The following is a 27,491-nucleotide window of genomic DNA, read 5'->3' on the forward strand; positions in this document are numbered from 1 at the left end:
CAGCGGTTTACAACCACATATGGGGTGTTTCTGTAAACTACAGAATAAGGGCCATAAATATTGAGTTTTGTTTGGCTGTTAACCCTTGCTTTGTAGCTGGAAAAAAAATATTAAAATGGAAAATCTGCCAAAAATGTGAAATTTTGAAATTGTGTCTCTATTTTCCATTAAATCTTGTGCAACACCTAAAGGGTTAACAAAGTTTGTAAAATCAGTTTTGAATAGCTTGAGGGGTGTAGTTTCTTAGATGGGGTCACTTTTATGGAATTTCTAATCTAGGGGTGCATCAGGGGGCTTCAAATGGGACATGGTGTAAATAAACCAGTCCAGCAAAATCTGGCTTCCAAAAACCAAACCGCGCACCTTTCACTCTACGCCCTACTGTGTGCCCGTACAGTAGTTTACGGCCACATATGGGGTGTTTCTGTAAACGGCAGAGTCAGGGCAATAAAGATACAATCTTGTTTGGCTGTTAACCCTTGCTTTGTTAGTGGAAAAAATGGGTTAAAATTGAAAATTAGGCAAAAAAATGAAATTCTCAAATTTCATCCCCATTTGCCAATAACTCTTGTGCAACACCTAAAGGGTTAACGACGTATGTAAAATCAGTTTTGAATACCTTGAGGGGTGTAGTTTCTTAGATGGGGTCACTTTTAGGGAGTTTCTCCTCTAGGGGTGCATCAGGGGGCTTCAAATGGGACATGGTGTCAAAAAACTAGTCCATGAAAATCAGCCTTCCAAAAACCAAACGGCGCACCTTTCACTCTACGCCCCGCTGTGTGGCCGTACAGTAGTTTACGGCCACATATTGGGTGTTTCTGTAAACGGCAGAGTCAGGGCAATAAAGATACAATCTTGTTTGGCTGTTAACCCTTGCTTTGTTAGTGTAAAAAATGGGTTAAAATGAAAAATTTGACAAAAATATGAAATTCTCAAATTTCCTCCCCATTTGCCAATAACTCTTGTGCAACACCTAAAGGGTTAACAATGTATGCAAAATCAGTTTTGAATACCTTGAGGGGTGTAGTTTCTTAGATGGGGTCATTTTTGGGTGGTTTCTATTATGTAAGCCTCGCAAAGTGACTTCAGACCTGAACTGGTCGCTAAAAATTGAGTTTTTGTAAATTTCTGAAAAATTTCAAGATTTGCTTCTAAACTTCTAAGCCTTATAACATCCCCAAAAAATAAAATATCATTCCCAAAACAATTCAAACATGAAGTAGACATATGGGGAATGTAAAGTCGTCACAATTTTTTGGGGTATTACTATGTATTACAGAAGTAGAGAAACTGAAACTTTGAAATTTGCTAATTTTTTTCAAATGTTTGGTAAATTAGGTATTTTTTTGTGCAAAAAAAATAATTTTTTTAACTTCATTTTACCAGTGTCATGAAGTACAATATGTGACGAAAAAACAATCTCGGAACGGCCTGGATAAGTCAAAGCGTTTTAAAGTTATCAGCACTTAAAGGGACTCTGGTCAGATTTGCAAAAAATGGCCTGGTCCTAAGGTGAAAATGAGCCCGGTCCTTATTAAAGATTATCACTTTTCTTGGGAAGCTGGATTTTTCTCCGGTTTGATTTTTTGCATTGGGCGCTTGGTTCCTGACGTCTATCCGCGTCTCCCTTGGATTTTGAACAGCCGGGTGAGCACTGCAATCTGACTTTGTTTTATACCGGATGAGACGGATCCGGTATTTCACTGGATCCGTCTAAGGGCTCCGGAAAAACAAGCTTTCTGTTTTTACACGCTGGAACTGCCTGCTGGTATCAAAAAAACGCCATGTGAAAGCTCCCTTAGATGAGACAAGATCTATAAGACCCATCCTAGGTCTTGTATTTTCAGGTAGTCTAGAATAATAAAATAAATGTATTAGACAGGTTTTTGATGTTGGTTAGTTTTTCTCCTGTTTGTCAATCACACAACCTTGGGTGATGCCACGGCCTTGGTTATTATTTACACTGGCTGCGTGCTTGTCTTTTAGACACTGACCTCGGGCAGGTAAAGTCAATAATCCCTCCTGTAATGGATGCACTGAATAGTTTTGTGGTTTATGTGCTATTACCTCAGTGTTTAGAGCAGATGGCATCGTGTACTTCACTACTCAAGGACATGTCAGAAAGTAAAAGCTTCTCCGTAGCAGAAGAAATCTGTAGACAGGCCCCTTTACACAGGCCGACACACCAGGCAGTTATCGGGCCCATCTGTTCCCAATAATTGCCTGCTAGTCAGTGGAGGTGCTAGCTGCATTTACGTGCAGCCCTCATCTCCTCTGTATTAGGATAAGGGATTGCTGCTGCGATTGCTCATCTTCATCAAAGATAATTGTTCCCGGGCAGCAGATCGTTGATTAGACAGAACAATCTGCTGCATAGAAACGATTTTTGGTTCCAGCATTGACAGGATCATCTGATGAACGATCGTTTGCTCAGGTGATCACCGGTCTCTTTTGCACAAGCCAAATTTCAGGGACAAGCATCTATACAAATGCTCGTCCCTGATAATTGGCCTGATTATTGGTCCGTGTGAAAGTTGCCCTGTGTAAAGGCACTATCAGGTAGGAGGAGTGATTGTCTAGGTTTAAAGGGGGCTTTAAAGGGGTTGTTGTCCGGCCTTTGAAAAAATAAACCCTATGGTCCAGACCTGTGCACTAGAACGTTAGAAAAAAAAAAAAGGGGGGGGGGGTCTCTCCTGTCCGCAGTCCCACCACTGCTCCGTTCCCAGCCACCTCCAGTCCCCACAGGACGAGGAGCGGCTAGATCCTATTACCTCTATGGCCTATCGCAGGTGATCACACACACAGTCTTGAATGGTACATAACTTCTGTGATCTAGCATTCAAGCCACAGCGGTTACGGGACCCAGCTGCTCCCTGGAACTGCGGGGATCGCCACCATCCGGGAATGGAGCGACGGCAGGCAGGGGAGTCTTCCTTGTTTTATGTTCAGGGGCACAGGTCCGGACTAAAGTGGGTGTAGTCTCCAAGGTCAGATAACCCCTTTTAGGTGACCAACAATTGGCAAATCTCGACCATGTTGTACTGTATAGTAATAATAGGCACGTTACACTTTAAAGTACCTGGACCTTCTCTTAAAACAAATTTTGTTATGCCATAACGACATATCAGAGGTTTTGATCTGCGGGGTCCGAGTGCTGAGACCCCTGGCGATCTGCTAAAAGAAGGAGATAGAAGCACGTGCTATCCATGCGGCAGGAGAAGGACTGGAGTTGGGCTCAGACTTCCCATTGACCCCCATCTTCTGCAGCGAGGAGAGTATTTTGTATGTGTAATATCTAACCAGACAAGGAGTATTCTAGCACAGGGCTTTTATTACATGTGTTTAACTAGACAGAGAAGCTTCTTTTAATTGGATTTTAAACCGTTCCTTGACTCCTCTCCCCAATCGGTCTGCTTTGTCTGCCTTCATGTGTAGCCTCCGTCCTCATTATCTCCATTTTACCTTGTAGGAAATGGCCCGGCCTAAGCTACCATCTTAAACTTCAAAAGATCGTATGCTGTTTAATGGTTTGCATTGCGAATGGCGGCTAACGTGTGTGTTTTACAGGGCACTCCCTTTAACGTCTGTTTGCATGTATTGTTATTTCCCGGTGCTTCCCGTCCCCATCTCCATCTTTTCATTGTAGCTGACCGTATATTCATGTTTGCCTAGACGGCTGTAACGGGACAGCCCCCATTGTTCTTCACTCGGGGGCTGATTTTATGATGTTGATAGCCTTTTACTATTGTCGTCTGTTTTGTACATCCCGTGCGTTCATAGACTATGGAGCAGAGAGTAATGGCCATTGTCTTCATGTTATGTAGTTTACATTGGTGAACTTAAAGGGATGTCTCCATATCTTATGGCTATTACATTAGTTTCTGACTTCTGAGGCCACCACTGATCCTGAGAATTTTGGGCTACAATGCTGTTTTTCTTTGCACCGCTCACTAGACTGGATGGATCTGTGTGGCAGTTCCCCGTACAGAAGATGGTTGTGGCACTGATGGATTGGACAAGAGGTCCCCTACCCACTGATTTATACTAGTGATTGTATAACTTTCAGATGGGAACAAAGGGTTAAAGGGGGCCTTTCATCCGTTTTTGCACTTTCTAAAATCAATACCTGTAGGCCAAGATTAGGAGATGTGATATCGCAATTTTTTTTCCCCCCCTCATACTCTTCTCCGTTGCCCCGCTGTGCCCCCCTTCTGTTTTGCCACCCTGTATGCTAATCAATAGCATTGGTACAGGGAGGAGTAGATGGCCGCGTTTCTCAGGGGGCGTCTCCATCTCCTTGGCTGCGGCGCGGTCCAATCGCAGCGGACGGCGTCGCAGCCATTCAGAAAAAAAACAGCTCACTTTCTGCCTGACGGTGACCTGGACAGTTCACAAGGGAGTAGGGGGACGCCCCCTTAGAAACGCGTCCGTCTCCTTCTCCCTGTACCGATGCTATTAATTAGCATACAGGGCGGCAAAACAGAAGGGGGGCACAGCGCCGCAACTGAGCAGCTTATGAGAAACGCGTAGACCTAAACTTGACCTACAATGCCAGGTATTGGTTTTAAAAAGTATAAAAATATGGAGCATGTCCTATTCTGGTCTGCGGTTGCGGACGAGAATAGGCATTCTCTATATAGTGCCGGCCATGTGCGGACCGCAAAACACTTACGGCCGTGTAAGAGCACCCTTAAAGAGCTTGTTCAGAAAAAAATAAAGATCTGCTCATCTACCCAGAAACACAAGCCGTGAATAGGGCTGAAGAGCCCGTGCACGAGGAGAGGTGCTGTTTCTATGAGGGTAATAAAGCAGACCCTTTTTACTAATTTGCGGCGTCCTCTTAAATTAGGAGATTTGCAAAGCTGAATTATTTCATGCATTTATAGCCACTAAGGCCCTGATTTATCAGGAGCGGCATGTGCTACGCCGGTCTTGATAAGGCCTGCCAGAGGAGGCATGTAATTCCTCATCATAAATATAATTATTTTTTTTTTTAACATGTTCTTCTGTTGTCAGTTTTTTGGACAAGGATAGGTCATTTCTATAGGAAACGGTCTGCATGTACACGGTCAGGATCGCAAAACTGATACGGTTGTGTGCAGGAGGCCTTAGGGCGACGACCATATGGCTGCGGACCCGTTCACTTGATTTGGCGCCGCGTCCGACAGTCCGCACGGCAAAAAAGTTGTGTATGCACTACTTTTTTGCGGTGCGGAGGCACGAACGGAAACCCGGAGTGCTTCCGTGGGCTTCCGATCCGTGCCTCCCTTCCGCACCGACCTTCCGGATTGCAGACCAATTCAAGTGAATGGGATGCGGGGTGCACACGGCCGGTGCCCAGGTACAGTGATGGCCTGTTCGCAGTGTTCGCCCGCGAACACATACGGGCTGCCATCTTGACTCACAAGTCCTGTGATGCACAGGTAAGCCCTTACCTGTGCCTGTGCCGCAAGCTGGTCTGAAATCAAATGCGGTCACCGGGAGCAGGCAGTTCCGAGAACAGCCGCCGGGGGCCTTCATCGGGCTGTTCTCGGAACTGCCTGCTCCCGGTGACCGCATTTGTTTCAGACCGGCACAGGTAAGGGCTTACCTGTGCATCGTCGAACTTGTGAGTCAAGATGGCAGCTCGCAAACTGGCCATCACTGCCCGTGCATTGCGCGCCCACTGTTTGCATGGCCGCAATATGGCAACGGCTGTGTGCATGAGGCCTTAATATGAGTGATGGATGGAAATGGAAGGTCTATTTGTATCCGTCGTTCAGTCCCTTTTTCCTTTTTCCTCTGACAGAACAGAAATCTAGAAAACCCCATGGGGATGTGAACAAGCCATACAAGTCCAGCTTTCCCATGGCCTTGGTCTGACGTGTACTGGTTGCACCGCTCTATAGTGTGGCCAAGGTTATTTCATAGTAATGTGAGGTGCTTGCAGGCCTGCCTTCAGGACGCCAGCTTCAGTTGCATGCTCCCAGCGTGGGATTCTCAGGGTTAATCCTGATAGCGATTAGCTAACGGGAGCTGGGCACTGGTCAAGGTTGTCTGGCGGTGGAGGGGTGGATCTGTGTTTGCTGGTTTATTAGCTCAAGGTTACTCTTACCTAACTGTGGGTGAAGGGTCTAACTTTTTTAAATGATGATGTACTGTATTTGATCGTGTGCGGTTTTTTCAGAGTTCTCTTTCTGCGTGCATTGGTTATAATGTAATGTTGCTGGGTCTTGACAATTATTTTGTTCTTGCCTATTGCCAATATACTGTATGACATGAAGCGTTATGTCAAAGTAAGTACAGTAACCCCTTCCAGGTGTCTTCTGCACCACGTATGTCTCATCGCATGATTTTATCACGGCCTTGGGTAGCGCTCAGTATGGTAATTTCAGTCCTACTCCAGGCGGGAGCGTATTAACATAATCTAATATTCACAGGTAGTACTGCTGTTTTTTTTGTTATTTTTTTTTTTTTTTAATATCCAGGTTTCATATATTCATGAATGTACAATATACGTGTTTAGGTTTTAGATCATTTCCATCTATTTAGATGCCACAAAGGAACCCTGCGGCTGTGATTTTACCGGAGATATGACATACACGAGGACGCTGCTTCGCCTCTCCGCGTGTCATGATTGCGGAACATTTATTGAATGTGTACGCTCAGCATTTATCCTCCGGAGATTCTAGCTCGAAGTATACAGTTCGTTCAGCCTTATACTTTTAGAGGCTGCAATTAAATGGGTTTTCAGAGTTTTTAATACTAACCTATCCTCAGGATAGGTCATCAGTATGTGATGGGTGGGGGTCTGACCCCGGGGACCCCCTGCTGCTCCGGTGAGTGTCAGCTCCGTTCATTGGCTAGCGGCTGTTCTTTGTAATGGAGCTCAGCCTCGGCCGTGTGACTGATGAAGTGATGTCGCTGACCTATGGAGAGGCCGTGGCATTTTCTAACAGTAGATATTTGGGAGTCCTGAGAATCGGTCCCCCACCGATTACATTAATAACCCGTGCTGAGGATAGGTCATCAGTGTAAAACCCCTTTAATAAATCCATATGCTGTGTACGAAGCCGTACTCTGCTTTTTAAGAAGCTCTGGATAGAACCGAAAGTGCACAGTGTGCAGCCCCCCACCGATCAATACTGACATCTCACTTTGACATGTCAGAAGTTTAGGAAAATGATAGGTGTCCTTTAAGATACCTTCATAAAAATTGAGAACAGCTGCAGTGTAAAGGTGCCCAGATTTCAGATTTTGGCTGAAAACTGTTCCTTCAGACTCCCACGCGGGACCTGTGGAGAAAACCATAACCTGGTCCTCTCTGCTTGGTTCTGGCTCCACAGAAGCTAAAAACAAACCCCCCCCTTTTTTTAATTTTTTTATAAAGGGATTGACAAAAAAACAAAAACAAAAAAAAACACATACCGTCCCAAACACCCTCTGTTTCAGCACCGCCGCTCTGATCTTCCCGGCTGGACCTGCTCATATGCTGCTGTGACTGCTGCAGCCAACCCCTGGCCTCAGTGGTCTCATGCTGTATACCAGCACGTCATCTCTGCAGCCAACATGACTGTAGCATTGGTGCTGCAGCGGAGGGTGTTCTGGACAGTGAGTATTTTTTTCTTATTCTAATACCTTCCCTGCCTTTTTCAAAACCATTTTTTTTATTCTGACTTTTTTTTTTTTTTAACATTTATTTTTGTTTTATCAAAAACCTATTAACAATTAGTAAAGTGGTCTTATGTTTGAACAGAGATGCATTGTCATTGAATCATATACAGAACACATGACCTTATATTCATTGTCAATAGACAACCTATTCAAATGAGGCTGAAAAATAATCACAAGGTATATAAAGTAATAATAAAAAGGAGGGAATATAAAGTAACAAAAGGGAGGGAGAAACAGAAATCGGTGACCTAATCAGGAGTTTGGTGCAGATGACCTCTGTCCTTGTTCATACACATCTCAGTATTGTAGAGAGATTTTAGGCCATACACTCCATTTCTTGATGAACTGGGGTATTTTGTTCACGGAAGAAGCTATTAGTTTCTCTGATAAGCCGTTCGCTGAAATCATAGGTATGATTAATGGGAACGGAGGAGGATTGGATTTCTTCCAGTAGCTAGCTATTTTTAATCTGACATTAATTATTACGAGTGATCACCGTTCTGATCTCATATGGAAAGGAATCTAAGGCTACTTTCACATTAGCGGCAGCCTTCTCCGACAGGCTGTTTCGGAGGGTGAACAGCCTGCCGGATCCGTGCTGCCGCTTACGACCGCGTGCCGCCGGACATGTCGTAATTTTATTCCGGCCGCCTCTCTGCATGTTCGCCGTGCTGCGGCCGAACCTCCGGCCCGCCCCCATTATAGTGAATGAGGCCAGAGCGCACTTTCAGCGGCACGCGTGTACTAGCGGCAGCACGGATCCGGCAGGCTGTTCAGAAGGCTGCCGCTAGTGTGAAAGTAGCCTAAGTCTACTGACAAAAGAGCTTGTTGTGCTGAGAGAGATATTGTAACTGCAGCGCTGGGGTCCTAGGTTCAAATCCGACCAAGGACAACATCTGCATGGAGTTTGTATGTTCTCCCTGTTTGTGTGGGTCTCCTCCGTGTTCTCCGGTTTCCTCCCACACTCCAAAGACTTACTGATAGGGACCTTAGATTGTGAGCCCCATTGGGGACAGTAATGATAATGTCTGTAAAGTGCTGCGGAATATAGTAGCGCTATATAAGTGCATAAAATAAATAAATAATAATAAAAATAATAAACTCCACATAGCTAACCAAAGAGCTTTAATCTCTTTACAATCCCACCATACATGAATCATATCCAAGGCACCTCCAACATTTATTAGACGTATCAGGGTATAAGTTATTTAGCCTAGACGGGGTAAGATACGATCTATGTCAAATCTTTCTTGAGTTTTCTAGGGGATTCACACACCTGGATAAGCTGGATATAATTGAGAAAGATGTTTGCCATTGATCTGGATTAATAGAGCAGTTCAGGTCTTTTTCCCATTTGCGACAATATACAGCTAGGGGGTCATTGATGGCTTCTGACATATAGTTATATGATGGGGACAACGCCCTGAGATGATGAGAAGGGTTATGTAGTAGGTGGGAAAGTTTAGAAGAATCAGGCAGTGGACACTTTTTCTTAGATAACAGGTGTCTTATCTGCAGATACTTGTGAAATTATTGGGTATAACATTCTTATCTCTAAGTATAGTAAAGGGTAATAAATCAGCATTTTCAAATAAGTCCCCTATATACTTAATGCCGGTGTGAACCCATATTCTAAGATGCACCTCTCCAATACTTCTAGATGGGCCTTCTAGAAATCCACATTGATGGCTTTCGGTTTGGTGGTTAATAAGTTACATAGTTCTAAAACCGCATCAATTGTAGGAGAGAGGTGTATTTTATGCTTTTGTTCTGTCATTGAATGGAAGTAAAAGAATGATGATGGATTAGATATTCCCATCAGATGCTGCTCAATTGAGATCCACAGTCTGTCCTCCTCACCCTTCCATAGAAATCTAAGCTGCTCAAATATGCAGGCTCTATAATATCTTACAATAGACGGACACCCGAACCCCCCCTTTAGGCCACATTCACACGACCGTATGTGTTTTGTGGTCCGCAAATTGCGGATCAGCAAAACACTGATACCGGCCGTGTGAATGGGCCACGGAACGGATCTACGGATGCGGCCAGCACGTTGTGTGCTGTCTGCATCTTTTGCAGCCCCATTGAAATGAATGGGTCCGCACCCGTTCTGCAAAATTGCGGAGCCAAAAATACGGTCGTGTGAATGCACCCTTAGACAGAGGTAAGTATAGCATTTCGGCTTGAGCTCTTGGGTGTTTGTCTAACCATATATATTTAGATATGATAGATTGCAGTTCCTTTAGTATTTTCATAGGAAAGGGTATCCGTAAATTACGGAACAGGTACAGTCATGTGAAAAAATTAGGACACCCTTTGAAAGCATGTGGTTTTTTGTAACATTTTTAATAAATGGTTATTTCATCTCCGTTTTCAACAATACAGAGAGATTAAAGTAATCCGACTAAACAAAGAAAACTGAAGAAAAGTCTTTTCAAGATCTTCTGTAAATGTCATTCTACAAAAATGCCTATTCTAACTGAGGAAAAAGATAGGACACCCTTGCCCCTAATAGCGAGTGTTACCTCCTTTGGCTGAAATAACTGCAGTGAGACGGTTCTTGTAGCCATCTACCAGTCTTCGACATCGGTCTGAGGAAATTTTACCCCACTCCTCAATGCAGAACTTTTTCAGCTGTGAGATGTTTGAGGGGTTTCTTGCACGTACAGCCCTTTTCAAGTCACCTCACAGCATCTCAATGGGATTCAAATCTGGACTTTGACTTGGCCATTCCAGGACTCTCCATTTCTTCTTTTTCAGCCAATCTTTGGTTGATTTACTAGTATGTTTTGGGTCATTGTCATGTTGCATGGTCCAGTTCCGCTTCAGCTTTAATTTTCTAACTGATGGTCTCACATGTTCTTCAAGCACCTTCTGATACACAGTAGAATTCATCGTGGATTCTATGATGGTGAGCTGACCAGGTCCTGCTGCAGCAAAGCAGCCCCAAACCATGACACTTCCACCTCCATGCTTCACAGTTGGTATGAGGTTCTTTTCTTGGAATGCTGTGTTTGGTTTACGCCAAACATGTCCTCTGCTGTTGTGTCCAAATAATTCAATTTTGGACTCATCTGTCCAAAGAACATTATTCCAGAAGTCCTGGTCTTTGTCAACTTTATCTCTGGCAAATGTCAGTCTGGCCTCGATGTTTCTCTTGGAAAGCAAAGGTTTCCTCCTTGCACACCTCCCATGCAAGTTAAACTTGTACAGTCTCTTTCTGATTGTAGAGGCATGTACTTCTACATCAACAGTAGCCAGAGCCTGCTGTAGTTCTCGAGATGACACTTTAGGGTTTTTGGAGACCTCTTTTAGCATCTTGCGGTCTGCTCTTGGGGTGAACTTGCTGGGGCGACCAGTCCTGGGCATGTTGGCAGTTGTTTTGAAAGCCCTCCACTTGTAGACTATCTTCCGGACAGTGGAATGGCTGATTTCAAAATCTTTTGAGATCTTTTTAAATCCCTTCCCAGACTCATAGGCTGCTACAATCTTTTTTCTGAAGTCCTCCGACAGCTCTTTTGCTCTCACCATGGTGCTCACTCTCACTTCAACAGTCAGGAGCACACCAAACTAAATGTCTGAGGTTTAAATAGGGCAAGCCTCATTCAACATGCAGAGTAACGATCTACTAATTATGTGCACCTGGTGTGATATACCTGTGTGAGATCTGAGCCAATTTAAGAGGGAATACATGTGAGGGTGTCCTATCTTTTTCCTCAGTTAGAATAGGCATTTTTGTAGAATGACATTTACAGAAGATCTTGAAAAGACTTTTCTTCAGTTTTCTTTGTTTAGTCGGATTACTTTAATCTCTCTGTATTGTTGAAACGGAGATGAAATAACCATTTATTAAAAATGTTACAAAAAACCACATGCTTTCAAAGGGTGTCCTAATTTTTTCACATGACTGTATAAGATCTGATGCAAAGTAAACATTTTAATTGAGGCAATTCTACACGTCCATGAGATCTCATGTTTTTATTTTATTTTATTTATTTATTTTCATTTTGATTAGCTCCATTTTTATTTTCTCCCTTAAAAGCGTATAGTTGGTTGAGAGTAGGTTTGAGAGTAGACGGTGTAAGTTTTTTAGCCAAATAGGTGATATATTGGTTATCCTACTGGAGGGGGTACATAGCTCTCAGTCAGGTGGTTACTGGTTGATTTAAACACAAATTTAAGACTTGACATTTAGTAACGTTTAATTTATAATACAAGATTGATGTAATTCTCTCCAACATTTGCATAGCTGCTGGTAAGGAGTTAAGGGAGTCTGTGAGCGCTAGTATTGCTGTATTTTTCCCCGTAAAGTGGGGGGGAAATTGGCATGCGTCTTATAGAGCGAATACTAGTGAGCGCTTCCATTATGGAAGTTGGGAGCGAAGCGCCGCAGACGTTTGTAGTACTCGCCCTCCCCGGTCTTCCTTGCTGGGGCCGGTGCTTCACTGTCCTGACTGTGTACAGCGTCAGTACGTAGTGCACGCACTATGACCTGACGCTGCATGCAGTCAGGTGACAGAGCCGCGCAGGCCGGTAAGACAGGGGAGCGTGACTTCTGCCGGAGGTGAAAAGGAGCCGCGGCGCAGGATAGGCAAGAGGAGGTTTTTATTTTAAGATGATCTGGGGTCTGATGGGGTCTAACATTGAGCGCTGATCTGAGGTCTGATGGGGGTCTGACAATGTGGGCTGATCTGAGGTCTGACATGGAGGGCTGATGTGATGTCCTGATATTTATGGGGGCCTGATATTTATGGGGGTCTGATTTATGGGGGTGCGTCTTATAAAGCACAAAATATAGTATGTCATCAGCAAACAGCCCAATTTTTTTATGGCTATGATCATCAACACAAATTAATGGGTGCGTTCAAATTTTTTTCAGCTAGCGTTTCTATCACAAGGGCAAAAATAATAGGGGGTAAGGGACTCCCTTGCCTTGTGCCATTGCTTACTAAGGACCTGTCAGATATCATTCCAGAAATATATACTGATGCTGAAGGTTGGGAGTACAGAAGCTTGATTGCATTTAAAATACTACCATCGAACCCATATTTAGAGAGCATCTCAAACAAATATCCTGAGTGTATGCGTTCGAAAGCCTTCTCCGCAGTGATAGAAGCAGAGACGGCATCCGATCTGTCTCAGCTACATGAATAAGATCAATTATTCTCCTGGTTCCGTTTATAGTTTTCTTAGACCTAACGAAGCAGACTTGTGACAACATGAGAGATTCTGTTGGCTAAAATCTTTGAACACATTTTAAGGTCTGAATTTAGTAAAGAAATGGGCCTGAAGTTACCCGGTAGGTCCGGAGATTTTCCTGGTTTGGGGAGGGGAATGATCGTCGCGTGTAACATTTCACCAGGGATTTTCCCTGTATTGAAGATCTGCTGAAAGGCTGCTAGGATGTCATAGCAGGTTTTAGAATACTCATTAGACAGACCATCGTTTCCGGGTCCGGGGGATTTATTATTTTTTATAACTTTTTATCACTTTTAATATTTCCTGTGGTTCTATGGGTTTAATTGTTCTTTTGCTATGTCTGGAAGTGAAATCTCCTTCAAAAAGGTCTTGATCGTATCACTAATAGGTTGTGGCATGGAGGGATCATCCTTTAGATTAGGAGTAGTAGGAGGCGAAGGCTAGATTAGCTGTATCTCTGGGATTTTGCTGTTTGTTGTGCTGGTTATTCTATAGTGTAGTTTCTGTTTAGCTGCTCTAGTTTTAATCTTATTCGCCAGCATAGATCCTGCTCGGTTCCCCTGCCAGTAGAAGCGTGTTTTCGCTTTTCTCAGGTAGTGTTCATGTTTGTGCTGGTATAATTGATATAACTCATATCTCAAATCCTGGAGTTGTTTTTATGTTACGGGCAACAGTTTATGTGAATGTTCCAGATCTACTATGTCTTTACTTAGTTTTTCTGTGTTAAGAAGCCTATATTTCTTGTTATGAACAGCGATTTGTATCAGCTGCCCCCTTATAAAAGTTTTATGCACACACCACACAGTGACCAGGGAAACATCTGCAGTTCAATTGAAGGAAAAAACTAGATTTTTGTAGTTACCGTAAAATCTGTCTCTCTTCCGTACATTGGGGGACACAAGCCTTGACCATGGGTATAGCTGTGGCCGCTAGGAGGCGGACACTAAGCACACAGTGTAAGCTCCTCCCTCTTCAGCTATACCCTTCCTACAGGGACTAAGCGAAATCAGTTTAGTGCAAAAGCAGGAGAAGCCAGACAAGAAAATTACATTATGTGCAAATCCCGAACCACACAGGCCCGAAAAAAGGCACATAAACAAAAGAATGGATGGGAGCTGTGTCCCCCAAAGAACGGAAGAGAAACAGATTTTACGGCAAGTACAAAAATCTAGTTTCATTGGGGGACACAGGCATTGACCAGGGGACGTTCCAGAGCAGTCCCTGGGCTGGGCTTAACTACAACCCCCCCCCTGTCAATCAGAGAACCGCTGTCTGCAAAACTCTACGCCCCAAAGAATCGTCAGCAGATGCAGAGGTGTGCACTCTCTGTAAGACTTGGAAAAAGTATGCAAAGATGACCAGGTTGCCGCCTTGCACACCTGAAGGGCCGAAGCCCTGTGATGCATCGCCCAAGAGGCCCCCACTACCCCAGCCGAATGAGCAGTCACCTGGAAGGGCGAAGCCCGGTCCTTAACGCGGTACGCGTGCGGATCCGTCTACAAATGCATTGCAAGAACGGATCCGTCTTTCCACTTGTCATGCGGATGGACGGATCCATCTTTCCACTTGTCATGCGGATGGACGGATCCATCTTTCCACTTGTCATGCGGATGGACGGATCCATCTTGCAGTCTTTGTTCACAGTTTGCACGGTCTGCGCATGCGCAGACTGGAAGGACAGATCCGTCCTTCAGTTGTTTTGCAATGCCGGATTCGGCACTAATGCAAGTCAATGGGAATTAATGCCTGATTCGGCGACTGATCAGGCATTTTGGACGGACATAATACCGCAGCATACTGCGGTATTATGTCCGGCCAAAACGCCGGACAGTGACTGAACGGAAGGCATACTGATGCAAACTGAACGGATTTCTATCTATTAAGAATGCATTGGGATATGCCTGATCAGTTATTTTCCGGCATAGAGCCCTTTTGCCTGAAAAGAATAACGCAAGTGTGAAAGTACCCTAATTGGGGTCATATATGGAGACTAGTGTATATATTTTATTATTAATGTTGCAAACGAGAATAATACATCTTCCGTTTTGGGTCATAATTTTTTTTTAACGAGTTGAAAAGCTAAGTTCTTTTTAATCGCTATTGCTACCCCTTTTTTCTTCCCTGTGGCTGGATCGGTAAAATTATTAGTGAAGTTCTTGTGATGCAATCTAAAAGTATCCTCTTTATTCAAGTGGGTCTTTTGGGCGCATATGATATCGGATTTTAATAGTTTTGCTTCCTTCCAAAACATTGATCTTTTGAAAGGGCTATTAAGGCCTTTAGTATTAATAATACTAGAGATAGTGAAAACCATATTAGTATCCTCGATACCAAGAGTAAAAAATACGAATGTCACCGTTAAATAAATAAAACTGTTAAAAAATGTAAGGGAAGGGGGGTAAAAAGGAAAAGACAGTAAATTTACTGTAAAGGTTTTAACCATTAAACTAACTGTAACGGATTAAACTTTAATTATAACAGATTAATTAAGTGTCCGGTTCTAAGTGAACCTACTGGATCCTCTATTTATCCAGTATATTACAGGATAGTTAGTCGCTCCTTTGCTGCTCCGGGTACCTGAAACTAGAAAGGTTTAACTCCCAAGACCCCAGATGACTGCAGCCCGAGATAGTCCCCATGAATTATGTCCATTCTTTAGAAAGCGTCGGCGGTCTCTTCTTTCGTGGAGAGCTTGTATCTTCATCCAGAGTTTCCAACGGCCATTTTTGCTGTGGTGTTTTGTGTAAAAAGTCGCATTTATGGCATAAAGATGCGACTTTTTGTCAAAAAGTCACATTTATGAAAAAAAACAACTTGTTGTGGGAACAAGTGATAGGTAAGTAATAAAACAGGAGACATTTTTTTTTTTTATCTAATATAAATATATACAGGTCCTTCTAAAAAAAATTAGCATATCATGAAAAGGTTCTCTAAACAAGCTATTAACCTAATCATCTGAATCAACTAATTAACTCTAAACACCTGCAAAAGATTCCTGAGGCTTTTAAAAACTCCCAGCCTGGTTCATTACTCAAAACCGCAATCATGGGTAAGACTGCCGACCTGACTGCTGTCCAGAAGGCCATCATTGACACCCTCAAGCAAGAGGGTAAGACACAGAAAGAAATTTCTGAACGAATAGGCTGTTCCCAGAGTGCTGTATCAAGGCACCTCAGTGGGAAGTCTGTGGAAAGGAAAAAGTGTGGCAGAAAACGCTGCACAACGAGAAGAGGTGACCGGACCCTGAGGAAGATTGAGGAGAAGGACCGATTCCAGACCTTGGGGGACCTGCGGAAGCAGTGGACTGAGTCTGGAGTAGAAACATCCAGAGCCACCGTGTACAGGCGTGTGCAGGAAATGGGCTACAGGTGCCGCATTCCCCAGGTCAAGCCACTTTTGAACCAGAAACAGCGGCAGAAGCGCCTGACCTGGGCTACAGAGAAGCAGCACTGGACTGTTGCTCAGTGGTCCAAAGTACTTTTTTCGGATGAAAGCAAATTTTGCATGTCATTCGGAAATCAAGGTGCCAGAGTCTGGAGGAAGACTGGGGAGAGGGAAATGCCAAAATGCCTGAAGTCCAGTGTCAAGTACCCACAGTCTGGACTGGTGTTGGTCCACTGTGTTTTATCAAGGGCAGGGTCAATGCAGCTAGCTATCAGGAGATTTTGGAGCACTTCATGCTTCCATCTGCTAAAAAGCTTTATGGAGATGAAGATTTCATTTTTCAGCACGACCTGGCACCTGCTCACAGTGCCAAAACCACAGGTAAATGGTTTACTGACCATGGTATTACTGTGCTCAATTGGCCTGCCAACTCTCCTGACCTGAACCCCATAGAGAATCTGTGGGATATTGGGAAGAGAAAGTTGAGAGACGCAAGACCCAACACTCTGGATGAGCTTAAGGCCGCTATCGAAGCATCCTGGGCCTCCATAACACCTCAGCAGTGCCACAGGCTGATTGCCTCCATGCCACGCCGCATTGAAGCAGTCATTTCTGCAAAAGGATTCCCGACCAAGTATTGAGTGCATAACTGAACTTAATTATTTGAAGGTTGACTTTTTTTGTATTAAAAACACTTTTCTTTTATTGGTCGGATGAAATATGCTAATTTTTTGAGATAGGAATTTTGGGTTTTCATGAGCTGTATGCCAAAATCATCAATATTAAAACAAGAAAAGGCTTGAACTACTTCAGTTGTGTGTAATGAATCTAAAATATATGAAAGTCTAATGTTTATCAGTACATTACAGAAAATAATGAACTTTATCACAATATGCTAATTTTTTGAGAAGGACCTGTATGAGCTAAACAGCAGGTTTCTGTCAGTAAAGTGACATTCAACAAAAACGTCCCGAGTCTGAGACAAAAGATCCGCAATACACTGCGGACGTGTGTGGACCCTGATGTGCATTAGTTCCAGACAGAATAGCCTCTTTGTTACATTCACTTCACGTTATGGAGGGGAAGCGGCTGACTATAGTGCAGCATTTGGCGGCTGAGGGTCTAATTTGTATCAATTCCGTCTTCTAGCACTTCATAGCGTTGTATATTAAACCATTGATCTCCCATGGTTGCGGAGCTCTCGCTTCTCTCCCTGTCCGCTGGCACCTTGATCTAATATTGCAGGCAAGGTGGAAAGCCCGAGGAGACCATTACATGTATCTGTCAGGGATGCGTCATTAATTAAGATATCATGGCCGATATTAATCACTGGGTTGATGCCGGATCACAATATTACTTCATACATTATCATTATTCTGCCCCCCCCCCCCCCTTTGGATAGAAAATTGATGTTTTTGCATGGAAAATGGGTCCACTCCAGTGTATGAGATGTTAAGCGGTTGACTCTTTCTATTTTCTTGTTGTTTTTCAGCCACATCAGGTCTTGCTAGCTTTCTCTTCCAGGTCATAATTAAAGAGCTATTTCAGGAGGTCTCCATGGACTGCAGGCACAGATGTAGTATCTTCTTTGTGGTAGCTGTATATTGGGCTAACCAGTACAAGCATTGAAGATTAAGGCACTTTAGATAGCTGTCAACATCTGTTCCCTCCTGGCCTCCTCCTGATATACACCCTTGGCTAGTCCAAGCATGCACGTGTTCCCAGTAGGGAGAAAGCTGCCTCCAGACTTCTACGATGATGATCTTCTTTGAGATCCAAGGGTTAGCATATTAAAATCGTACCTGCCTGACATGTGGTGGGGAAGTCAGAACACCCCATACCCATGAGCTGGCCAACATTTAGTTATATGGGACCAGGTTCAACTACCTGGTCACTCGGGAGGTTTTCCCTCTGTCCAGTGCGTGCTACCTGAGGATAATCTGAAGCTTTATTCTCCTTTCAGATGAGGAAGACTTTGCTGTTTTGAAAAAGCCCAAGAAACCTAAAGAAAATGGAACTGCTGCTGTTTCTCCTCCTTCAAAGTCTCCTGTCACTAGTAACAAAACCCGTGTACCAGCCAAAGTTAAAACGCCAGAAAAACGGGTGTGTACATCGGCGATAGATTTCTTTGGAATGGGGAGCGTCAAGCGTTCTCACAAGAAGCTTGTGGAAACCAAGAAAGAGGAAGTAAGTCAATTCTATTAGAAGGGGTGGTCCAACTACAGTGGCCTCAGGAGACAATATTTTCAACATACAATGGTCTTTTCTGACCCATCGTAATTTGAAACCAGACTCAACAATGTCTCAGACTCAGATCCAACCAATGAAGGCTACTTCTCTGGTAAACTAGCTGTATTAGTTGCTAGAGTAGTTAGCAGCTATTCCTGACTGTTATATGTAAGGACTTATTTGATCTGTCTTAGTTATCTGCTTATTTTTTCTTTAAATCTTCATTTTCTCTTATCTTGGATGACATTTTAAGCCTTTGGAGCCGATTACTCAAGTTACAATGGTTTCAATGTACAATGGTCATCTTGGAACCAATCAATATTGTAACTTGAGTTACCACTATATTTGTAAGTGATGACCTATACTCTGGATAGGTCATCAGTGTTAGATTGGTGGTGGTCGGGCACCCGGGACACCCGCCGATCAGCTGTTTGGGAAGGCCCGGCACCCCTTTAGGCGTCACTGCCTTCTCGCTGCTTACCCTAGGGCCAGTGACATCACGACCATCGGTCACGTGGCCTGGGGGTATTCACTGGAATGGGACTGAGCTGCACCCAGGCCACGTGATAAGCGGTCGTGACGTCTCTGGCTGGGGGGAAGCAGTGAGAAGGCAGCAGCACTAACAGGACCCCCACCAATCAATTGCTGATGCCTTATTCAGAGGATAGGTCATCAGTTACAAATAGTGGGATAACCCCTTTAATTACACTATTAAAGTGTCTTCCCAGAATGACAACTTATTACCTTTCTGTGGACAGACCCATAGACTTTTTATTGAGTGACATTGCACATTCTTGATGGGTGTTCCCTTCAAATGGGGTATACGAGACTCTCGTTCTTGTGATTGTTGGTCATTCAGCGGACTGTCCTAATATACTTTGAATAAATGATAAGTTGCCATTCTGGGACAACCCCCCTTAACAGGATACAAGTCACTTTGGGTTTGGTTTTTAAAGGGTTTGTCTGGGTTCTAGATGTGGTGATCTATCCATAGTGAAGGTCATTAATATCAGATTGGTGGTGGTCCAAAACATAGCACCCTCACCAATTTGTTTTTCTCAGATAATCAAATGAATGATTGAGCTGCAGTACCCAGGCATGTCCACTACATGGTGTATGGAGCTGTCTGGTTCCAGCTCCATCCTCTCTGTTAGTTTCCTTTCCTGTAGTTGTTGAGAACAGGTCATTGGAGGTGGTGTTGGGTCCCGGGACCTCACCAATCTTGTATTGATGACCTGTCCTTAGGATAGGTAATCCATATCTAGAAATCCAGTCAACTGCATTTTACTTTTTTTTTTTTTTTTCAATCTAACAGCCTCGTAGAAGCACAGATGACTCTATGATGGATGATGAAGCTATTGCTAGAGAGCTGCAACTTGCTGAGGATGAAGCAGTGAGTAGTTGTTTTGTAAGAACAGCATGATATGGGAAATTATTTCTTGCCGTGTTCACATGAAGAGTGCATTTGGAAATCCTGATATTGCAGAATCTTAAGAAGAATCACTAATTCGCGCCATCTCCACTTAGATTGACAGGACCAGACAGTAATGATGTTTACACTGTCTCGTCCTGTCAAAGTGCAGAGGGCGCGGCAGCTGCAGAGAGCTGAGCCTTTAGGTGCAACAGCAACGCCCCCGTTGCTCCTAGAGGCTCATTTGCATATATTAAGACATCAGCGGGCACATATGAACATGGGACCAACACAGATGCCTTCAGCTGCCAAGTGTACATGTAACAGGTCAGCCAGTTTCATAGGTACAAATCTGCTGACAGATGACCTTTAAGGGGTAGTCCAGCTTTGGGAATTTTTTAACAGTTTCTGCACAGTGTTGTACTGGTTGAAAAAACGTATACGCCCCTTCTCCACGGTGCTTTGTCCCATCTCCCTTCAGGGGTCTTCCAGCCGCCGTCCTGTGAAGCTTTGGATGGACAAGGGGCTACAGCCAATGACTAGCCTCGGTGGGGACAAGTCCCCAAGTGGAACAGTGCTCGGTCATGTGTTTCTTGGGGACAAGTCACCTTTAAAACTAGTCTCTCCATCCAGAAGTTTACAGAATGGGGACCAGAAGGCCGCTGAAGGGAGCCGGAATGAAGTTGTGGGGAGCAGGTAAGTGTGAGTTTTTGAACAGGTACAACACTGTGTTGGGGTCTGTTAAAAACCTGTTTAAAGCCCACCTGGATTACAAATAGTGCATGGCAGCTGGGGGCTCTAATATTTTACAATTCTTAATATGGGCTAAATTAGAATGGTATTTTCCTGCAGACCCCTGAAAAATGAAGACACGCTGAATTATTGTTTGTATTTCCATCAGTGATAAAAAAATAGTGGTCATAATTTATGGCAACTCTTTGTGGTGGGACAGAGACTAGTGACCGTCTTAGTGGCCACATTTTGGGAACTTTCATAGTCCTAAATGGAGACCAGAAGTGGTGTTTCTACTTGTGACTCTGTCCATATAGACACGATTATAAAAACGACATTAGTTGTGTAAAATTAGGCAGCAGAATTACCATTGTGAATTTGAATGTAGTAAATCCGCAGGTATTACAGTAGCAGCAAAGTCAAACTTTTACAAATCTCATTCACACGCTCGTTGCAGTAAGAATTTTAAATTCAAATCCTGTCAATTTCCCGTGTGGATTCTCCCTTTTAGCAATGCTGAGGGTGAAATCCGTGTCAAAATCCCTGTGTAACGGATTGATCACGTATTTTCCGTCCAATTTCCTGTCCCAAAGTACAACCTGTGTGTATGTACAGTGCAGGCGCTGACTGCTGCAGACAGTTATGGCTTCCTCGGTCACATATCTCATTACTGCCATCTTGGATCGCTGGGCGGCAATGTCACAGAGACTCGGGAGTCCGGGACCATTGGGGCGTCTGCATCGAATCGCAGTGGATTCAAAGGCAATTTTTTATTTCATAGCTGCTTTGTTCAAAACTTCGGAATAATACTGTACGGAGATTTGCTGGACTCTTCTGGTGGCGCATATCTCAGGGAAAACAAGAGGCCCAGAGGCTGCCCCTGTAGATACGTAATTGTTTGCAGCTTCCATCTAGGGCTCGCGGCTAAATCTCATGCCTGTCTCCTGGTATTATTGAACAACACTACAGCACCTACTGGAAACTGCGCCTAATCTCCTTTTATTATGGCTCTTTTTACAGACTTTTACAGTCATTTTCCAGGTGATAAATCCCTGCCAGCACTAACACGTTTCCATCTCGCAGGGACTTTGAGTTCTCAGTATTGATGTTGATGGCAGATGGCCCGGAGCTATGGCATTCTTCATCCGGCAGCCTAGCTATTGGATAGGTCATGGTTGTGGCATCGTTTAAATAGATTTGTTTGCATTTTCTTCTTCCAACCCATCTACCTGATTAGGAAATAACCAAGCTGACCTTGATCTACAGTGACAGCCATTGCCTAAGCCTTTAATGGGTAACACAGTTTTATTTATGAGTCATATGATGAAACCTAGCGGGCACCTACTTATCTGTGACATCAATCACTTTCAGGGTCTGCTGCCCTTTGAGCCAAGTGTAATGTATTTCTGAATTGTAATAGGTGGCATTATATTAAATAATTGCATCCTTCTGAGGCAGTGATGGTGAACCTTTTAGAGGCAGAGCGCCCAAACTGCAACCCAAAACCCACTTATTTATCGCAAAGTGCCAACACAGCAATTTAACCTGAATACCACAGTCCAGTATAGTGTATCTTCCATGTACTTTATCATTTAGCTATAATAACCTGCCTACATTCAATGCTCTGCCTGGGCCATACATAGTGCACCCTGCGCTGTACATACTGCGCTGCCTGTGCCGCTCATAGTGCGCCCTGCGCTGCCTGTGCCGCTCATAGTGCGCCCTGCGCTGCCTGTGCCGCTCGTAGTGCGCCCTGCGCTGCCTGTGCCGTTCATAGTGCGCCCTGCGCTGATGAAGGGCAGCAGAAGTCTAAGGCATATTGGTACACCAGGGTGCGGGTGCCCACAGAGAGGGCTTTGAGTGCCACCTCTGTCACCATAGGTTCGCCACTACTGTTCTAAGGTGTAGTAGCAGCAGGTCATCACTATAGGGCAGGATTCCCAAAGAATGTCTTAGGAGTGCCATTGCTGTTGGCACATTTTTCTAATTTGCACTGCATGGCACATCTTCATCAAAAAGTGCATCTCTGGGTGCATCCAACCCACTGCGCAAAGTGATACCTCCTTGTTTTAATCAGACATCAGTTATCTCCTTTGCTTATCTATCAGTCGTGAACACCACCTAGGCCTGGACTGGAAACAAAGGTTGTCACAATTTTAGATTACTCCATGTGTAAAAGTGTCTTCTACATGAGAGGATAACACTTGGCCTTTTTTTTTATTTTATCATAGTTTGAAAAACAGCTCCACGAAGATGAAGAATTTGCGAAAACACTGGCCATGATAGACGATACACCTAGAGATAAGGTACCTCTCCCCAGTTTACTGTCCTTCAGGGATAATGGATCAGGTTGGATTTTTCCTGTCCATTTCTATTTTACCATGTGAAAACCTGAAAATGTACCTCCTTTGTCATTTGGAGACTTGGACATTTCATCAGTGCCCTTACGGATCTTTTTCCTGGCATCTATTTTATGCCTATGAGCTGTTTTAATATTATTCGCCACAATTTATTTTGAATCGCCCTGTTTTAACTTTGAAGGCTGTGTACACCTACGGAGGCAATTTTTTTTATGATTGCATTTTACTCATTTTGGGTTAAAAATCTTTTTTTCAAATGGTCTTTATTAAAAATATTGAGCCGTTCTGTCACAAAGGGTTAACTGTTTGTCTAGCTGTGCGAAGGTCATAAACACTTATTTAAGCCACATTCTTATCAGTAAGCTAAGAAAAAAGAGTGAAAATGCAGATCCTGCTATTAGAGCATTTCAGCCCTGTACAGAAAAAAGGACTCCATATTTTTAATAAAGACCAATTTAAAAAAAGATTTTTTAGCTCAAAGTGAGTACAATGTGATCATAAAAAAAAAAAAAAAAGCCCCAAAAGGTGTACATAGCCTTTAAGAATAATGTGCACATTAATTATTTTTATAGACTGCGCGTCTGGTATATTAGTACCACCACTTGGACATTGCTGGTCTACTGAAATCGGTTTTAAAATGACCTTTGTGCTAACAATTTTGTTATCGCACAAGTTGGTCATTTCTGCTATGAACAGTCCGTATATAATTATTATAGTGGCTCACCTATCTTTGACTATGGTAGGGGTGCTTAGTTTAAAAGTGACTCACCCAGTCACTGAGGTAATTGCATATATTTCAAAATATAAATGAATAAACAAGCACTCACCATCCACATCACATATTGAAACCAATTAGATAAAAATACTATTTATTTAACACATATAAAGATAAAAAATATGTTGAGTGGAAATTCCCTTGTGAAATATTTCAATGCACAATGATGATATTGAGTCAATGTCCTGTTAAAACTTTGCCATTCATATATACAGTCAGGTCCATAAATATTAGGACATTGACACAATTCTAACATTTTTGGCTCTATACACCACCACAATGGATTTGAAAAGAAATGAACAAGATGTGCTGTAACTGCAGACTGTCAGCTTTAATTTGAGGGTATTTACATCCAAATCAGGTGAACGGTGTAGGAATTACAACAGTTTGCATATGTGCCTCCCACTTGTTAAGGGGCCAAAAGTAATGGGACAGAATAATAATCATAAATCAAACTGTCACTTTTTAATACTTGGTTGCAAATCCTTTGCAGTCAATTACAGCCTGAAGTCTGGAACACATAGACATCACCAGACGCTGGGTTTCATCCCTGGTGATGCTCTGCCAGGCCTCTACTGCAACTGTCTTCAGTTCCTGCTTGTTCTTGGGGCATTTTCCTTTCAGTTTTGTCTTCAGCAAGTGAAATGCATGCTCAGTCGAATTCAGGTCAGGTGATTGACTTGGCCATTGCATAACATTCCACTTCTTTCCCTTAAAAAACTCTTTGGTTGCTTTTGCAGTATGCTTTGGGTCATTGTCCATCTGCACTGTGAAGCGCCATCCAATGAGTTCTGAAGCATTTGGCTGAATATGAGCAGATAATATTGCCCGAAACACTTCATAATTCATCCTGCTGCTTTTGTCAGCAGTCACATCATCAAGAAATACAAGAGAACCAGTTCCATTGGCAGCTATACATGCCCACGCCATGACACTACCACCACCATGCTTCACTGATGAGGTGGCATGCTTAGGATCATGAGCAGTTCCTTTCCTTCTCCATACTCTTCTCTTCCCATCACTCTGGTACAAGTTGATCTTGGTCTTATCTGTCCATAGGATGTTGCTCCAGAACTGTGAAGGCTTTTTTAGATGTCGTTTGGCAAACTCTAATCTGGCCTTCCTGTTTTTGAGGCTCACCAATGGTTTACATCTTGTGGTGAACCTTCTGTATTCACTCTGGTGAAGTCTTCTCTTGATTGTTGACTTTGACACACATACACCTACCTCCTGGACAGTGTTCTTGATCTGGCCAACTGTTATAAAGGGTGTTTTCTTCACCAGGGAAAGAATTCTTCGCTCATCCACCACAGTTGTTTTCTGTTGTCTTCCGGGTCTTTTGGTGTTGCTGAGCTCATCGGTGCGTTCCTTCTTTTTAACAATGTTCCAAACAGTTGTTTTGGCCCCGCCTAATGTTTTTGCTATCTCTCTGATGGGTTTGTTTTGTTTTTTCAGCCTAATGATGGCTTGCTTCACTAATGGTGACCGCTCTTTGGATCTCATCTTGAGAGTTGACAGCAACAGATTTCAAATGCAAATGGCACACGTGAAATGAACTCTGGACCTTTTATCTGCTCATTGTAATTGGGATAATGGGGGAATAACACACACCTGGCCATGGAACAGCTGAGAAGCCAATTGTCCCATTACTTTTGGTCCCTTAACAAGTAGGAGGCACATATGCAAACTGTTGTAATTCCTACATCGTTCACCTGATTTGGATGTAAATACCCTCAAATTAAATCTGACAGTCTGCAGTTAAAGCACATCTTATTCGTTTCATTTCAAGTCCATTGTGGTGGTGTATAGAGCCAGAAATGTTAGAATTGTGTCAATGTCCCAATATTTATGGACCTCACTGTAAGTAATAACAATTATGGAAAGTTCAAAACAATCGATGCAAAACAATAACTCATATATTAAATCCAATATATGTATAATGCCAATTATGTCACTCTTTCATCGTCTGCAGTAAAGAAATGCTGTAATCAAAAATGGGTCCATTCATACTATTGGCATTTTTAAAAGCATCCTCTTTTGATTGTTAGTACCTTTCTTTTTCTTGCAAATATAGATAATGTCTCTACTCACTTAAGATTTGTTTCAACAACTACACCAGAGGGGTCCCTCGTGGTATAGATACTCACCCACCCTCGTATTGGTGTCGGGTGTATGTGTGCCGGCTTTCTGTGCAGCGGCCGTACTCCTTCGGTCTCGCGGTTAAGCTGGCGTCCCACGTGATGCTCCATCACGTGACTCGTGATACACGATATGGAGCTTGTAATTCTTTGTTTGTTACGTGATGCCTGGATGGGTGTTACACAGAACGTGAGGAGAAAAAAACTTCTTAGTTTGACCTGAAGTGCTTTTTTGTTGTTCTTGATATCGCAGATAAATGAACAATGTAAATGGGTTATGGTGGCTAGTTGCGGTCTCTATTTGCGCCAGATGCGTTTCGAGGTGTTCCCACCTCTTCCTCAGTGGCCATCTGGTGGGAACACCTCGAAACGCATCTGGCGCAAATAGAATCCTTTTAAATATGCCAATCGTATGAATGGACCCATTTTTTTATTACAGCATTTCTGTACTGCAGATGATGAAAGAGTGACATAATTGGCATTAGGGTCAATTCACACGTCCGCAAATGGGTCCGCATCCGTTCCGCATTATCACGGACCCATTCATTCTCAATGAGGCAGAACGGGATGCGGAGAGCACACTATGTGCTCTCCGCATCCGCATTTCCGGAGTGCGGCCCCGAACTTCCGGGACGCGGCTCCGCAAAAAAATAGAATATGTCCTATTCTTGTCCGCAATTGCGGACAAGAATAGGCAGTTCTATGGGGGGTGCCTGCCGGGTGTATTGCGGATCCGCAATACACTCCGAACGTGTGAATGGACCCTTATACATATATTGATTTAATATGAGTTATCGTTTTGCATCGATTGTTTTGAACTTTCCATAATAGTTTTTATTACTTATATATGAATGGCAAAGTTTTAACAGGACATTGACTCAATACCATAATTGTGCATTGAAATATTTCACAAGGGAATTTTTGCAAGTCCCACTCAACATATTTTTTTTATCTTTATTTGTGTTAAATGAATAGTATTTTTATCTAAATAGTATTTTTATCTAATTGGTTTAAATATGTGATGTGGATGGTGAGTGCTTGTTTATTAATTTACATTTCTGCAATTAATTAATTTTTTAAACTGTTAAAGTGTAACTGCCGTTTCATTTTTTATTCCCTAATGGTATAGTACACCCTGCTGTAGAAGTGCTTTTGTGATTTAAAATTTGATCATTTTCAGTTTTACCTGCTAATAACTCCCACAAATGCATGCTACTTTCCTATTCAGCAGCTCTCATCTCACAGCGTTCCCATGTGCAGTCCGTCTTCTCAGTATTAGGCTACATGCACACGACCGTATGTGTTTTGCGGTCCGCAAATTGCAGATCTGCAAAAAAAACGGATGACGTTCCGTATAGCATCTGTTTTTTTTTTTTTTGCGAATCCATTGTAATAATGCCTATCCTTGTCCGCAAACTAGAAAAAAATAGGACATGCACTATTTTTTTTGCGGAGGAACGGACATACTGATGCGGACAGCACACGGGTGTGCTGTCCGCGTTTTTTGCGGACCCATTGAAATGAATGGGTCCGCATCCTATCCGCAAAATAACAGAAGGGACACTGAAACAAAATACGGTCGTGTGCATGAGGCCTTAACAAGAGAG

The 27,491-nt window shown here is 43.2% G+C and overlaps 1 protein-coding gene and 1 long non-coding RNA gene across 2 annotated transcripts in view; one reads left to right on the forward strand and one right to left on the reverse strand.

The window, feature by feature from the left end:
• RFC1 (replication factor C subunit 1) overlaps nt 1–27,491 on the forward strand; it is a 98,657-nt gene that overhangs the window by 24,129 nt on the left and 47,037 nt on the right. Inside the window, exons 5-7 of the mRNA XM_040418969.1 lie at nt 18,203–18,426; nt 19,784–19,861; nt 22,843–22,917. Of these exons, the coding sequence (XP_040274903.1) occupies nt 18,203–18,426; nt 19,784–19,861; nt 22,843–22,917 (377 nt within the window). The remainder of the gene's footprint in view (nt 1–18,202; nt 18,427–19,783; nt 19,862–22,842; nt 22,918–27,491) is intronic.
• Nucleotides 3,892–27,127, reverse strand: LOC120990268. Its single transcript, XR_005776394.1, has 3 exons — nt 26,967–27,127; nt 12,857–12,864; nt 3,892–3,906 (listed from the first exon to the last, which is right to left on the reverse strand). It is a non-coding gene; the product is annotated as an uncharacterized LOC120990268 (long non-coding RNA).

This window comes from Bufo bufo, chromosome 2 (genome assembly GCF_905171765.1).
Source record: "Bufo bufo chromosome 2, aBufBuf1.1, whole genome shotgun sequence".
Taxonomy (NCBI): Eukaryota; Metazoa; Chordata; class Amphibia; order Anura; family Bufonidae; genus Bufo; species Bufo bufo.